The sequence below is a fragment of the Entelurus aequoreus genome, linkage group LG01 (genome assembly GCF_033978785.1).
Source record: "Entelurus aequoreus isolate RoL-2023_Sb linkage group LG01, RoL_Eaeq_v1.1, whole genome shotgun sequence".
NCBI classification, from domain to species: Eukaryota; Metazoa; Chordata; class Actinopteri; order Syngnathiformes; family Syngnathidae; genus Entelurus; species Entelurus aequoreus.
The window spans coordinates 4,933,816-4,949,365 of NC_084731.1; the positions used below are offsets into that span (position 1 = coordinate 4,933,816).

Sequence of the window (15,550 nt, forward strand, 5' to 3'; positions counted from 1 at the left end):
AGCAGGACTGACCAAGTTTTGTGATGAACCTTAGACGTGTGGATTTCACCGTTGTTGCTGCTTGTCTAGAACACATTGTCCGCCACTTAAAAGGTCTGACAAGAAACAATGACTCGAGCACTTGCTCGGGGCAGAACATTTACACTTTTGTTGTCCATCTGTTGTTAAAGGTCCGATTTCCGCAATTAATTTAGATTTTTTATTTTAAGTTTGAATGAGTCGTCTACTTCTTCTTCTACCCACCCCACAGCTGCTTCATTATGAAACATATGCCTCGCTGTTTCCCCTTGTGTGGCGGGAGTACTGCACACATTGGCCGCCCAAGTTTTAATGGTTTCATCAAGCCTATTTGGATGATGTTCGGCCGGCCAAAGGAAAAGCTTTGGAGGGCAGGATGTAGGCCCCGGGCCGCCAGTTGGACAGGTCTAAAGGAGACCATGATGAAGAGATTCTTCTGCGTCTAATGTAAGCTACGCAAATCTGCTTTGTCACTAAAGTGAAGACATGACGGACAGAGCTGGCGAATGCTGTGTGTTCTGACATTCAGATCACGCAGCGGAATGCTTAGCATTACATTTGTGGTGAATCATTTGGAAATGAAAAGCTTCTTCATTATTAACAACCATCAGGGACGATCGATATCTGATCTAATGGCTCGTTTGGATGCCTAGGACCCTTTGTTGTCATTAGCTGAGAATACACGTACACACAAAGGCAAGCACACTTGCACGGACGCACACAGGCACACAGCAGTAATGTAATCAGAAAGACTAAATGTTGCCGTTTTTGAGCTCAATACTAACCAAATATTCTGATGTCAGACTGAGTATCACTGATGTATTTTGATGCAACATTCTGCTTTGAAGTGTCTTCATAGCACATAATGTCCATGGGGTGCGTCACTTTTTATTTCTTTATTTTTGCTTTGTTATTATTGAGTGCATAGCTGAGGCCAGTGTAAATAACATCTGCACGTTTCCACATGAAAAAAAGAAATGAAAAGATATCTGGGGTTGGTCCAAAAACTAAATGTACTATATGCAAAAAGGCTAAAGTACACCTCTGAGTCACATCCAATTTTTTTTGTTTTGATGTTGCGTCAAATAAATAAATTCCTGTCTTAGGATCAAAACCATCCAAAATGCATGATAGCATTGCGTGTGTGTGTGTGTGTGCTCCACATTGAACTATACCCTTCTTAATTTTCCATCCATTTTCTACCGCTTGTCCCTGTCGGGGTCGCGGGGGTTGCCTATCCCAGCTTCCCTTGGGTGGAAGCTTCATTGATAATAAAAGCTCAAAGTCATTAATGAGCTTAGTACACCCTCTGGTGGATGAAAAACAAGAGAGCGTGTGGGTGTGTGTGACTTCACTGTTTGCATTCACACAAACACACACATAATCAGCATGTAACATCAAAGTCCATATCATACTTCTAGCAACAAGTCTACCATGTTAGCAAGTCTTACTTTTCATGGTCCCCGCCTCTTCGTCGTCCTCATCGTCAGAGTTAATGACCATGGTGCCGAGCTGTGACTGCATGGTTCCTGTGTCGTCGTGTTCGATCATTGTGCCTGATCTGCCGCTGGGTGAGCCTGTCAGCCAGCCGGTTGCGCGAATGGTTCCCGGTTCACCCGGCCCTGCCCTGACCATAGTGCCCTGGTCGACTTCGTCTTCTTCCTGGAACACAGAGCTCCTATTGTCATATTGTCACGTCAAGAAGAGTGTTACTTATGCGCAGCAATGAGGGACATTACCGAGTTGTCGTCGTCGTCGTCCGCATCCTGTTCTCTGTGCTCCGCCTCCTCTTGTCTCTTCAGCTTGATCTCCATGGCGTCGGTGATAAGCGGCCTGAGGATGGAGCTGGGTTTTGCAGACTTAATAAAGCGATGCTGAAAGAACAGAAAATGAGAGTTTAGTATTTTTTTTTTTTTTACAATTTTAAGTCCAGTAAAGCGACAGGGTTCTTTCTTATTGACCTTGTCACTCAGAACAAGGGATGCATGATAATTATCGGACCGATTAAGTATTATGACGTCACAGATAAATCCGATAACGGGATTTAAAAAATAGTCGCTCCAATGAGATAATCGATACTGTGCTGTAGGTGGGTTAGGGTCAACAAATCAAGCGCTCCTGCCTCCTAGGCGGTCCGAACGTCCCCTGAGCTCACAGTGTAAACAAACATGGCTACTTTATTCCTTCAGAGGAAGACATCCTTTGCGCTCTGCAAACACTCTACCCTGTGACACCAGTGGCCAGCCATTCCGAAACACCGCCAGCATCGGTGCCCCGAAAGCCCATGAAGACGTCTGCGCCGCCAAAGATGCTGACCAAGGCCCGCCTCAAAGAAAAGACTTTCGGAAAAAGTAAAAAAAAAACCACCAGAAACAACCCCAAGGCTAAACAGATCAGAAATGTCCTCATGGAAATGATGGTGCAGGACAGCAAGTCACAGAACACTTTTCCACTTTGCATCAGTCCATCTTAGATGAGCTCGGGCCCAGCGAAGCCGGGGGCGTTTCTGGGTGTTGTTGATGAATTGCTTTCGCTTTGTATAGTAGAGTTTTAACTTGCACTTACATATGTAGCGACAAACTGTAGTTACTGACAGTGGTTTTCTGAAGTGTTCCAGAGCCCATGTGGTGATATCCTTTACACACTGTTGTCGTTTTTTGATGCAGTACTGCCTGAGGGATCGAAGGTCACGGGCATGCTGCTTACGTGCAGTGATTTGTCCAGATTCTCTGAACCTTTTGATGATAATATTACGGACCATACTTGGTGAAATCCCTAAAATTCCTTGCAATAGCTTGTTGAGAAATGTTGTTCTTAAACTGTTTGACAATCGAATCGTCACCCAAGGAATTGCATTCGGATCGAATCGTGAGGTGCCTAAAGTTTTCCACCTATAATAGATATAAATAAGTATCGGCTTGAAAAAAAATATTCTGCATCCCAAATCAGAACAAGGAAGCCACACCAAGAGTGGAGAAAAAAAAACACATTTTAAGCCTTCACTGATGGATCCACTAACACAACATTTAAAAATCAAATGCGAATGTATAGTTAGCATGTGCATACCTGCAGCAGTTGTGTGGCGGTGGCTCTGTTTTCTGGGTTCTTCACCAAACACTGGCTCACAAAGTCCTGGAATTGTGGCGACCACAGATCATGGTTTCGGAATTTCGGGGGAGGGTTGGTAGGGATCATGAAGATAGCCTGGCAGAAGATAATCCACACGTTCATCAACAAATCTAGGAGCGTGAATGCTGTGACTTCGTAATGTTTAAATCAAAAAGGTCTTATGCTGGGAATTGCTAACACGAATACAACACAAATTAGCCGTCTTCACCAATGTATGATACCCGTTTTTCCTTTAAAATTAAGAAAAAATATAAAACCTTTACAAATTAAAATGGAAGACAATAAACATATTCAAACACTCAAATAATAATTACCGTATATTGCTTTTGAAGAAGACAGAACAATACTTTGTTTTTTCTGCCAGAAAAGTACAGTGTGTATGTTCATTTACTGATATTTGTTTTTAAATAAACTCTGTTTAACAGACTTCAGTTTGTGTATAAGTACCTTTTGAGCGTATTCAACAATACCTTGATATGAATTTTTCATATTGTTACATTCCCAGCAGTGATGCATTAAGACATTTATTTAGGTTGTGTCTTAGCATTCACACAAAGGCAGAGGACATAGTTGGAGATTAAAAAGAGCACATTGTATGCCACCTTACCCTCATGGGGTGGATGTCGGAGTAGGGCGGCTTCCCCTCAGCCATCTCGATGGCCGTTATTCCCAGAGACCAGATGTCCGCCACACAGTTATAGCCAATCTCCTGGATAACCTCCGGAGCCATCCAGAAGGGTGTGCCGATCACAGTGTTTCTCTTGGCCATGGTGTCCTAGAGAGAGGCTAAAGCAAGTGAGGCTCGGACTGTCCGACACGCCGAGAAGTAGGGATGCACGATAATATCAGCGGCTGATAACTATCGACCGATAATTGCAACTATGACGTCAAATTGATATGTCCGATTATTAAAATACAACCGATAAATTGAGCTAATAGTAATGAAGGCTTATTATGTGTTTGTCATTGTACTATCAGTAGTGGTTTGTCATGCTGCCTGGCTTCTTGCCCCATTTCCCCCTACGATGTTGTCGCTTATTTGCAGGGTGTTCCCTTCAATTAATTGATCATGGTGAAACGCCACAGCAAAATAAAAGCCAAAAATAAAAATATTTTTAGGAGGAAAAAAATGTAATATAATATATTGTAACCTTCAGAGGAAGTCACACAAAGTCTGACGCGCTTTTAACCTTTTATTGGCAATCTTATGCTAACAACAAGCCCAATTCCAACACGTATTCCCTCCCGTGCACACACGTCCTTCTCTGTGCAGACACACTACACTTCCTCATTCTCTGCCAATCCCACACACGAATATAAACATTTAACACTAGCAGGTCGTTACAATATGAATCGATACATATAGCTTATTATTTGTGCACTATTGACTAATGATGCACCAAAAATTCAGCCGCTGAAAAAATACTTTGATCACTGAAACAGCAGTGCCGAAAAAGTTGACATTAAAATGAATATTTTTTGTTTTGAGTGTATACATTTTAGGTAGAAGAAGGAACTGTTAATTAATTTCTTCTCACAAAATTGTGTGTAAATATACATACATAAATATTGGTTTTAAAGGTCTGAAAATTATTGGGATCGGTTTAAATGTTCTTTATCGTGAATCCCTACCGAGAAGGCGGATGCGGACTCACTGTCAGCTGACCGGCGACGCCAAAGTCCGCCAGCTTGGCTTGACCCTCAGTGTTGAGCAGGATGTTTCCCGCTTTTATGTCTCTGTGGATTTTCCTCATGAAGTGAAGATATTCCAAACCCTTCAGAGTCGACTGCAAGATGCTGGCGATTTCTTCTTCCGTGAGCTGCACACATGCAGAAAGATAAGAAACGAGAAAAACAATCATTGGATTATTCTATTCAGTCATATTTTAAGTTTTTTAAAGTGCTTCCTGTTAATTCAAGTAGCTTTCATACGAGGATTACCGTCTTGCTACGTATTCGGATGATATCGGACACGGATCCGGCCCCGCAGAATTCCATGACGATCCACAGGTCGCTGTTTTTGAAGTAGCTGCCGTAGTAGCGCACCACATGTGGACTGGACAAACAAAAGTGAACAACATCCTCCATTTTCAAGTTCTTTGTCTCATAGCACAAAGTAAACCATCAGCACCAATTTAACGCAATCAGTTTTACAACCTTGAAATGTGAGCATCTTTAAGAACCTATATCAAGTATAATGCTAGGGCCATACGTCGCTTGCAAAGAAGGTTCTGCATGCGGTGTGATTAATGAAGGTGACTGTTTAACATACAAATGCCAGCCACCTGTTGCACTGCTGCATGATGGAGATCTCTTTGATGATCTCCTGCAGGTCTGACTCCACCGGCACTTGTTTGATTGCCACAATCTCTCCAGTCTGTTTGTAATGGGCCTTGAACACGCAGCCGTACGACCTGCAGCGCAACGTCAACAGGAAGTTGAGAAATAGGAAGCGAAGAGGAGTGACAAGAGAGAAAGACGTGGGCGACTTACCCTTCACCCAACTTCTCCAGGATGTCAAACACTTCCTCTGGCTGCTTGGTGAGGCTGTCCTCACTCAGCTTCTTCAGCTGCCTGTAACACACGCACAAAGAAAGATTAGCAAAAACAAGGAGGTAGAGGGGGAACTGCACTTTTATAGAATTTAGCGTATCTTTCACAATCCCTATGTAAGACAAGAACTCATATGTTTATCTTTGTTATGCATTCTAACTCGGAAAATACGACTAGTACAAGGTGGCTCACAATGCAGCTAATGAGAGTACACTACTCCACCTATAAAGCCCTCTAAAAAAACATTAAAACACTGCCAACAATACTCCATTTACATTTGTGACCTGAATATTACCAAGTATTAGTGATATTGTATTATAAGCATTTACGCAGACAAACTATTTTAAGCCGCGCCGTGATCACAGAGACCTAACTAGTTTATGGGACGCCCTTGAGAACGGGATTTTGCATCTCAAGGGGCTATCCCAAATAAATTGTATTGATAGTTATTAAATTAATGCTGCTATATTGACATTCGTAGCTGGAGGGGTGGTGTATCGCCTCTGAGCTGGTGAAAGTTAATTCTACATTAAAAATCACCTGTTTAAGAGAAGGGTGTGGCCGTAAACCGAGGAGTTGGTACTGTGTACTTTGACATCCAACTTACACCCGGAGATGACGAGAAACACACGAAAATACGCTAGTTAATGTCACTTTTTTTTACCCTTTGTAGGATTATGATTAATTTTTCATCTAAACGGGAAGATATGAACGGGATATCCCATCAGTCGGCATCCTAGTAAGAATAGACAGAGACGGGTGAGGCCATTGACCAAGAAGTTGGTATACTTTGACATCCAACTTACACTTGCAGATGACGAGAAAGACACAAAAAGACGCTAGTTAGCGGCACTTTTTTTACCCTTTGTGAGGATTATGATTAGTTTTCCATCTAAACGGGAAGATATGAACATCCCATCAGTCGGCATCCTAGTGAGAGTAGACATTGTACAGTAAGTGGTTGTGTTATTGTGTATATCTTGTTCAGCACTTAGCAAAACTGCTGCATGATGCTTAGTGTTGGTTGTTGAGGGACTAGTGAACATTGTGATGCTTCTGTGAAATTAATATGCCTTTGTATGCTAAAATAAGCAAAATAAGTCAATATTTCATGTGATCATGAATGTGCCTGTTACTACATTACATACGTACATACACTATATTGCCCAAATTATCTGGCCACCTGCCTTCACTCACATATGAACTTGAAGTGCCATCCCATCCCTAACCCATAGGGTTCAATATGATGCCGCTCCAACTTTTGCAGCTATTACAGCTTCAACTCTTCTGGGAAAGCTGTCCACAAGGTTGCGGGGTGTGTTTATAGGAATTTTCCACCATTCTTCCAAAAGCGCATTGGTGAGATCACACACTGAATTTGGTTGAGAAGGCCTGGCTCTCAGTCTCTGTTCTAATTCATCCCAAAGGTGTTCTATCGGGTTCAGGTCAGGACTCTGTGCAGGCCAGTCAAGTTCATCCACACCAGACTCTGTCATCCATGTTTTTATGGACCTTGCTTTGTGCACAGTCATGTTAGAAGAGGAAGGAGCCCGCTCCAAACTGTTCCCACAAGGTTGGGAGCATGGAATTGTCCAAAATGTTTTGGTATCCTGGAGCATTCAAAGTTCCTTTCACTGGAACTAAGGGGCCAAGCCCAACTCCTGAAAAACAACCCCACACTATAATTATATATATTATTATTATATATATAATTCCTCCTCCACCAAATTTCACACTCGGCACAATGTAGTCTGAAATGTACCGTTCTCCTGGCAACCTCCAACCCAGAGTCGTCCATCAGATTGACAGATGGAAAAGCGTGATTCATCACTTCAAAGAAGGCGTCTCCACTGCTCTAGAGTCCAGTGGCGACGTGCTTTACACCACTGCATCCGACGCTTTGAATTGGACTTGGCTTAGATGCAGCCATTGAAACCCATTCCATGAAGCTCTCTGCATACTGTACATGGGCTAATTGGAAGGTCACATGTAGGTGACCTCTTTGCACTATGCGCTTCAGCATCCGCTGAGTCGCTGACCCCTCTTTGTCAGTTTACGTGGCCTACCACTTCATGGCTGAGTTGCTCCCAAACTCTTCTATTTTCTTACAATAAAGCCAACAGTTGACTTTGGAATACTTAGGAGCGAGGACATTTCACGACTGGATTTGTTGCACAGGTGGCATCTTATGACAGTTCCACGCTGGAAATCACTGAGCTCCTGAGAGCGGCCCATTCTTTCACAAATGTTTGTAGAAACAGTCTCCATGCCTAAGTGCTTGATTTGATACACCTGTGGCCGGGCCAAGTGATTAGGACACCCGATTCTGATCATTTGGATAGGTGGCCAAATACCTTTGGCAATATAGTGTACTTACAGCGTGTATATAAAATGATGATGGTGGCTTTTGGATATTTTAGAGCGCTTCATCGACTCCTTTTTAGCTGACGTTTGCGAGCGTTTATTTACGAGTCAGAATGGATTTTTTTTTTAAAAGAAAAAACATGTGTGTGACTTTCTCACATAAGGATTGTAAAATGACAGAGAAAATTCTAAAAAAAAGTAAAGTTCCTCTTTCAGAGAAAAATAATATTCATGTGGACACATTAATGTTTTTAAACTATTAACTAAGGGTGGGCAATATGGCTTAAAATCTATATCACAATATATATTGCAGCCTCCTGCGATAACGATATATACATCGATATAATATCTGGTATATAAATGATAATAGAACCATTTTAAAAACAGGTTACTAAGGCTCCTAATTTATCTTCTGACATGCAGTAACATCAGTGTTTCCCATAAACCGCCAAGATACCTGTGGTGGTGGGGGCGTGACTATGGGCGTGGCTATGGGCGTGGTCATCATGACATCATCGAGTAATTTGCATAATTTACTACAATGATATGATTTTCTCTCAAAAGGCTCAAAAAATGTATACTTACTAATTAATAATAACAGTTTTGTTTTAAACGTCCGTCCATCCATCCATCCATCCATTTTACAATATAATTACAACACTTTATGTACATATTTATATACAGATTTTAACAATAAGTTATTCACTGAAATATATTTTTTAATTGTGGTTCTTACAAAAAATATATCTTATAAAATATAAAAGCTAAAATGTCTCTTAAAGCTCTGCCCCTTTAATTAGTGCATACTAAATAATTTTACTTTAGCCTACTACTACAACCATATTATTTACCAGCAACATAAAGTGAAACAGAGGCAGAGGTGTCCTGCCAGTCAGTAACAAATAAACAGAAAACAGTAGTGGTGGTAGATAGACACAGAGCTTCATCAAACATCTGATCCACTGAACAAAGAGCTCACTGACAAAGCTTAACCTAATTGTTACTATAACAATCTACAAGGTTAATGTAGGTTGCTTCTCTTTCTTCCCCTCCATTTTTATGCATTCTTTCGTATCTCAAGTTATCATTACGTACAAGTATATGTATTGTTGCATTTGAACAACTGTATTGTTGATAATAAAGGTAAAGTATTGGTATTGTTCATTATCAATAGCGCTATTTCTATTGGTATTTGTATTGCTCCATTTGTAGTGTAATAATGCTCATTGTCATTTCTGTATTGTGTTTTATTTTGGCTAACTGCTTATTTGCTATTACTTTTACCATCATATTTGTACATGTCGTATTTGCTGATGTTGCTCTATTGTTGTTGTTGTTGTTGTGTTTGCTGTTGTTGTTTTTGTCTACCATCATATTTGTACATGTCGTATTTGCTGATGTTGCTCTATTGTTGTTGTTGTTGTTGTGTTTGCTGCTGTAGTTTTTGTCTCTCTGTCTAATCCCCCTCTTGTCCCCACAATTTCCCCTTCTGTCTTCTTTTTTCTCTCTTTCTATCCCCTCCTGCTCCGGCCCGGCTGCACCAAATGATAATATAAATACATTTAATAAAGTCAAATACAAATAAGGCAACAAGAGAAGTATCCTACACTTCTCTTTTTTAAAGTAAATTTGAACAGCCGATATGGGCATCTACATCAACTATATGATTTGCCTGAAAAGCTGGACAGGACAAAAACATTTTTTTTTTTAAATTTTTTTATTTTTTAATTTGTGGCGGACGCAATTCTTTCGTGGCAGGCCGCCACAAATAAATGAATGTGTGGGAAACACTGAACATACTGCGTCATTTCCAGTTGTAATATTTTCTCAACTATCATCAATGCACTTGCTAATTTATTGTTAATATCTGGTTACTATACTGTATGTTGTAACATGGTTCTAGCTACACGTCTATTAAAATGTAATATTCACTTATTCTTCTGTTTGGATACTTTACATTAGTTTTGGGCGATACTACAAATGTGGGTATCGATCCAAAACCAAGTAGTTACAGGGGCAGTATTGGTCATAACAATGCTGATACTGAGACTTAAAATGTTTAAGACAAAAACACAGGATGTTTTTGATGATAATCAATTGAATATTACAATTAAATTCTACTATTGGTTCTGATTTAAATCCTTTGGTTTTTGCTCCTAAAGTCCTTCTGTGTCCAGTGACTTATTCGTTGAGTTTGTAAACAATAACAAAAACAAACAAAAAATGTTGATATTAGAAAAATATAAATTTAGCTATTATAGTATGGATCTAATAATGATATTATACTTATCGTTATTTTTAATATTTATGGTTAGCGGTTAGTATATCCTCCAACGGTGTGTAATGTAGCATGTTTAGATATTCCTCGCGCTGCAGGCATGATACTTGTAAATAACAGTTTATTTGCCACCATGGAAGCTGACTTTGTACTGTGGAAGGACATTAGCTAGAATGCAAAAATGTTTTTCTTCGCTTGTCGCTGTTAATTTTGCAGACACAGCTACAATGTCTAATCAACATGCATTATCACAATGCAATGACAGTATTAAAAACTCTACCGTCGGCCAAATTTAAATAATTTATATTGTCTGTATCTGCATTAGCAAGAATGCGCCTGTTCAAGATGGGTTAAAGGCCTACTGAAATTAATTGTTTTTATTTAAACGGGGATAGCAGATCCATTCTATGTGTCATACTTGATCATTTCGCGATATTGCCATATTTTTGCTGAAAGGATTTAGTATAGAACAACGACAATAAAGTTCGCAACTTTTGGTCTCTGATAAAAAAAAGCCTTGCCCCTACCGGAAGTAGCGTGACGACACCGGAGGAAGGACTGCTCACATTTTCCTATTGTTTACACCAGCAGCGAGAGAGATTCGGACCGAGAAAGCGACGATTACCCCATTAATTTGAGCGAGGATGAAAGATTCGTGGATGAGGAACGTGAAAGTGAAGGACTAGCGTGCAGTGCAGAACGTATCTTTTTTCACTCTGACCGTAACTTAGGTACAAGGGTTCATTGGATTCTACACTCTCTCCTTTTTCTATTGTGGATCACGGATTTGTATTTTAAACCACCTCGGATACTATATCCTCTTGAAAATGAGAGTCGAGAACGCGAAACGGACATTCACAGTGACTTTTATCTCTACGACAATACATCGGCAAAGCTCTTTAGCTACTGAGCAAACGTGATACCATCGGGATTTACTGTATATAGAAACAAAACAAATAAGTCCCTGACTGGAAGGATTGACAGAAGATCAACAATACTACCAAACTCTGGACATGTAAATACATGGTTAATGCTTTCCAGCTTGGCGAAGCTTAGCAATGCTGTTGCTAACGACGCCATTGAAGCTAACTTAGCTACGGAACCTCGACACAGCTATGCTAAAAACATTAGCTCTGCACCTACGCCAGCTCTCATCTGCTCATCACGACCCGTGCTCACCTGCGTTCCAGCAATCGACGATACGACGAAGGACTTCACCCGATCACAGATGCGGTTGGTGGCCCGGAGACGGAGGAAGTGAAGGGTGAGGTCGTTCGGCTAGCGCGTCTGCTATCAAAGTCCTCCTGGTTGTGTTGCTGTAGTCCGCCGCTAATACATCGATCCCACCTACAACTTTCTTCTTTGCAGTCTCCATTGTTCATTACACAAATTGCAAAAGATTCACCAACACAGATGTCCAGAATACTGTGGAATTTTGAGATGAAAACAGAGCTTTTTGTATTGGATTCAATGGGCTCCGAATACTTCCGCGTCAACTGTTGACGTCACGCGCAAACATCATATCGAAACGTTTTCAGCCGGAAGTTTGCCGGGAAATTTAAAATTGCACTTTATAAGTTAACCCAGCCGTATTGGCATGCAATGTTAAGATTTCATCATTGATGTAGTGGGTTTTAGTAGGCCTTTAAACTAATCTCAGTGAGGACTTTATTTCCATCTCAGACTGTCACGGCAAGCCAGAAGACAAAAATACACTTGACTCTTTATAGATAAGAAAACCTAAAAAGATCCCTTATGAAGTTTGTAACATCAAACATCAGCATGAACACAAATAGAACAGTAAAAATGTGCACACGTCTCTTTTAAAGTCCAAATCTGCTTTCAAAATCCCTCTGATCATCTTCAGTTCAAGTACACGACAGGGTGCAAATATTATTATATTAGAAACAGCTCTCAGTATGACACAGTAAGAATGACAAACATATTTTTAAATGGATATTTCTCTGGCGGTGTCAATCAAAAGTCAACACTACTATCGTTGTAAAATGTTTGTATTGAGCTGATCTGATTGTGTAGCTAACAATCTTTGCTAATCTGTTCCAGTTACGATGAGAATGGCAGGACTTCAAGATGAGTACTATAAACATGATAATGAGTAGAACAGGAAAGTCGTCTTTCGTCAACAACAACGCGCTGATAAGACGAAACAACGTTCAAACCCAGACAATATTTGTAAGCCAACCAGGAGTCAACAAAGGGAGTAGAGAAGTCTTTCAAATCAATTCAAGGATGACAACCACATCATATTTGACTATGGAAGGACTATTTACAGTCTTAGCGCAACCAATAACTTAAACCTGTTCGTAATAGTGTTTTTAGAGCGACCATCAACTTGAACCTTCTAGTAAGTTTTTACAGCGACAAATAACTTAAACCTGCTCTTTATAATTACTTATAACTTACACCTGTTCTTTACAGATTTTTAGAATGACTAATAATTTGAACCTGTTTTAGTGCTACCAAAAACTTGATGTAGCAAGTAACGGTTTTTGGAGTGACCAACAACTTGGAGTTAATAGTAACAAAGATTTTGGAGCAACAAATACGTTCGCTATATTTTTTTAGAAAAAACAAGAGTCTACAAGAAATAAAGACTTAAAAGCTACCATTGATTGAAAGCTGAGTGTGAGTCGTAAAAAGGTGTTGCAAGTGAGCAATAACTTGTTGGCTACAAAACTTGGAACATGTTCGCTAAAGAGTCTTAAAAAAAGAATGAATCCTTCTTGTATTAAAGTCTTTAGGAGAAGCCAATAACTTTAAGCTGCAAGTACAAGTCTTTAGATTGACAAACACACATGTTACAAAGCCTTTAGATAGACCAGCTGATGGTAATAAAGACTTGAAAGCGTCCGATATATTGAAGCTGACTGTAACAAAGAGTTGCAATACTGAGTGACCAATAACTTGGAGCATGTTAGCTACACATTTTTAAGACTAATAATTTGAACCTGTAAGTTACAAAGTCTTTCGAGTGACCAATAACGTGATTCTACCAGTAAAAGTCTTTAGAGTTTCATTTTTTCATTCATTATTTATTTATTTCAGGCAATGACATAAAAAAGTACAAAGTTGACAACACATAATAATATAAATTAATATAGTGCAAAAGGTAATGTATAGTATGTAATGCATCATTGTCCAGTTTTGCCTGAAAGGGAGTGGGAAGAAGATAATTTTTTAAATCTCACTCCTAGTTCTCCATTCAGTGATTATTCACATGAGTTTCACTGTTACTTTGTTCAAGGATTATAATACAGATGTTGTATCATAGTGGCATTACCACAGGTAACAATAATTATTACACTGTAACAATAATTTGTATCAACAATGTAGGAATAATGAATATACCAACAATGGTAATAGACAAGAAATAATAGAGTGACCATTGACCAATAACTTGGAGCTGCAAGTAAAGTCTCTAGATTGACAAACAGTTGTTAAAAAAAGGCTTCAGAAAGACCAGCTGCTAGTAAAAATGACTTTAAAGCGTCCAATGAATTAAAGCTGACTGTAACAAAGACTTGCGATACTGAGTAACCAATAACTTCAAACATGTTAGCTACAATTTTTTAAGACCAATATCCTGCTAGTAATGGTCTTTGGAACGACCAGTAAATTGGAGCTGCAAGTAAAGTCTATAGATTGACAAACACATATGTTAAAAAAGGCTTCAGAAAGACCAGCTATTAGTGAAAAAAAAGACTTTAAATCGGTCTATGAATTAAAGCTGACTGTAACAAAAACTTGCGATACCTAGTGACCAATAACTTGAAACATGTTGGCTATAATTTTTCAAGACCAATATCCTGCTAGTAATGGTCTTTAGAATGACCAATAACTTTGAGCTGCAAGTAAAGTCTATAGATTGACAAACACATTTGTTAAAAAAGCTACTAGTAAAAAATTGACAAACACATTTGTTAAAAAAGCTACTAGTAAAAAAGACTTAAAACGTCCAATGAATTAAAGCTGACTGTAACAAAGACTTGAGATACCTAGTAACCAACAACTTGAAACGTGTTGGCTCCAATTTTTTAAGACCAACATCCTGCTCGTAATGGTCTTTAGAACAACCAATAACTTTGAGCTGCGAGTAACAAAGTATTTAGATTAGATTTAGAGAGATCAATAGCTTGAGTCTGCTAGTAGTAAAGACTTAAAAGCAACCAATGACTTGAAGCTAAGCAAAACGTGTATAACATAGTTAACGTCTTTTTTTAAAAAAACACTATCGGTAACTTGAACCTGTCCGTTACAATGTCTTGAGAGCGATCAATAACTTGAGCATGCTGGAGTACTAGAGTGAGGTCTATCTGGACAGAGACAAGGATGATTGCTGTCATTCAGTTGACGCTAGTAAATGTAATAATAGTGAAGGTAGTCCTGGTAAACCTGCTAACGTTCTCCCAATGGCAGAGGTGAGACATACAGGCAAATGAGACAGTAGTGTTACCTGCGAGGATGGTTCCGCATCTGCACTTTGTCCTTGTTCTCCATGCTGGTCGTCAGCTCAACTTATTTATAGTCCGCAGACGAACTCGACCAGCTTGTCTCCACCGGCCTCCCGCAAGATTACCTGCCAAATGGCTAACAGCTAAGTCAGTTTGGGGTCGAGCAACCAGCCGTTAAAAATGCTAGCTGTTATCGTGCTAAGTGGCTAGCAGCTAGTTGTACAGCAGCGTCGCCGTTAAAAATAGATTTAATGTGCTTCTCATATCCTAAGACGATGTGCTCTTAGTGTGCACGTCCCTCTCGGACATGGTCCCCCTGTCAGCATGTCCATGCTCCTCCAGTGTGGGGACAACTTAAGACTTGTTGAACAGTGCAAGTGGAGACACTTCGGAGGAACAAGGAAGAGCAGAAGCAGGAAGGCGGGACAAAGCCTGTAGTGCCGGATGAGACCGACAGAGGGCGGCAGAAACCAGTCTATGAGACCGACAGAGGGCGGCAGAAACCAGTCTAGTTCATTTACAAAGTGTAATGAACCTGTAATGTCATTACTTTGACAAATGACATGTCAAAACAATCGTTATAAATAATGCAAACTGACTGTTTTGATAAACTGTGAGAACACATTAGTAGAAAATGAACTAATTATTGATATATAAGCTGTATGTGTGTGTGTATATATATATATATATATATATATATATATATATATATATATATATATATATATATATATAT

General features: G+C 39.6%; 1 protein-coding gene across 1 annotated transcript in view; it reads right to left on the reverse strand.

The window, feature by feature from the left end:
* The window catches only part of LOC133647457 (serine/threonine-protein kinase 4-like), a 38,538-nt gene extending 23,287 nt beyond the window's left edge, over positions 1–15,251 (reverse strand). The window contains exons 1-9 of the mRNA XM_062043338.1: positions 14,817–15,251; positions 5,641–5,721; positions 5,433–5,561; positions 5,089–5,203; positions 4,803–4,967; positions 3,755–3,922; positions 3,085–3,222; positions 1,758–1,892; positions 1,470–1,680 (exon numbers count right to left, since the gene is read on the reverse strand). Coding sequence (XP_061899322.1) covers positions 1,470–1,680; positions 1,758–1,892; positions 3,085–3,222; positions 3,755–3,922; positions 4,803–4,967; positions 5,089–5,203; positions 5,433–5,561; positions 5,641–5,721; positions 14,817–14,860 — 1,186 coding nt within the window. The 5' untranslated portion in view covers positions 14,861–15,251. The remainder of the gene's footprint in view (positions 1–1,469; positions 1,681–1,757; positions 1,893–3,084; positions 3,223–3,754; positions 3,923–4,802; positions 4,968–5,088; positions 5,204–5,432; positions 5,562–5,640; positions 5,722–14,816) is intronic.
* Positions 15,252–15,550: the final 299 nt, after the last annotated feature.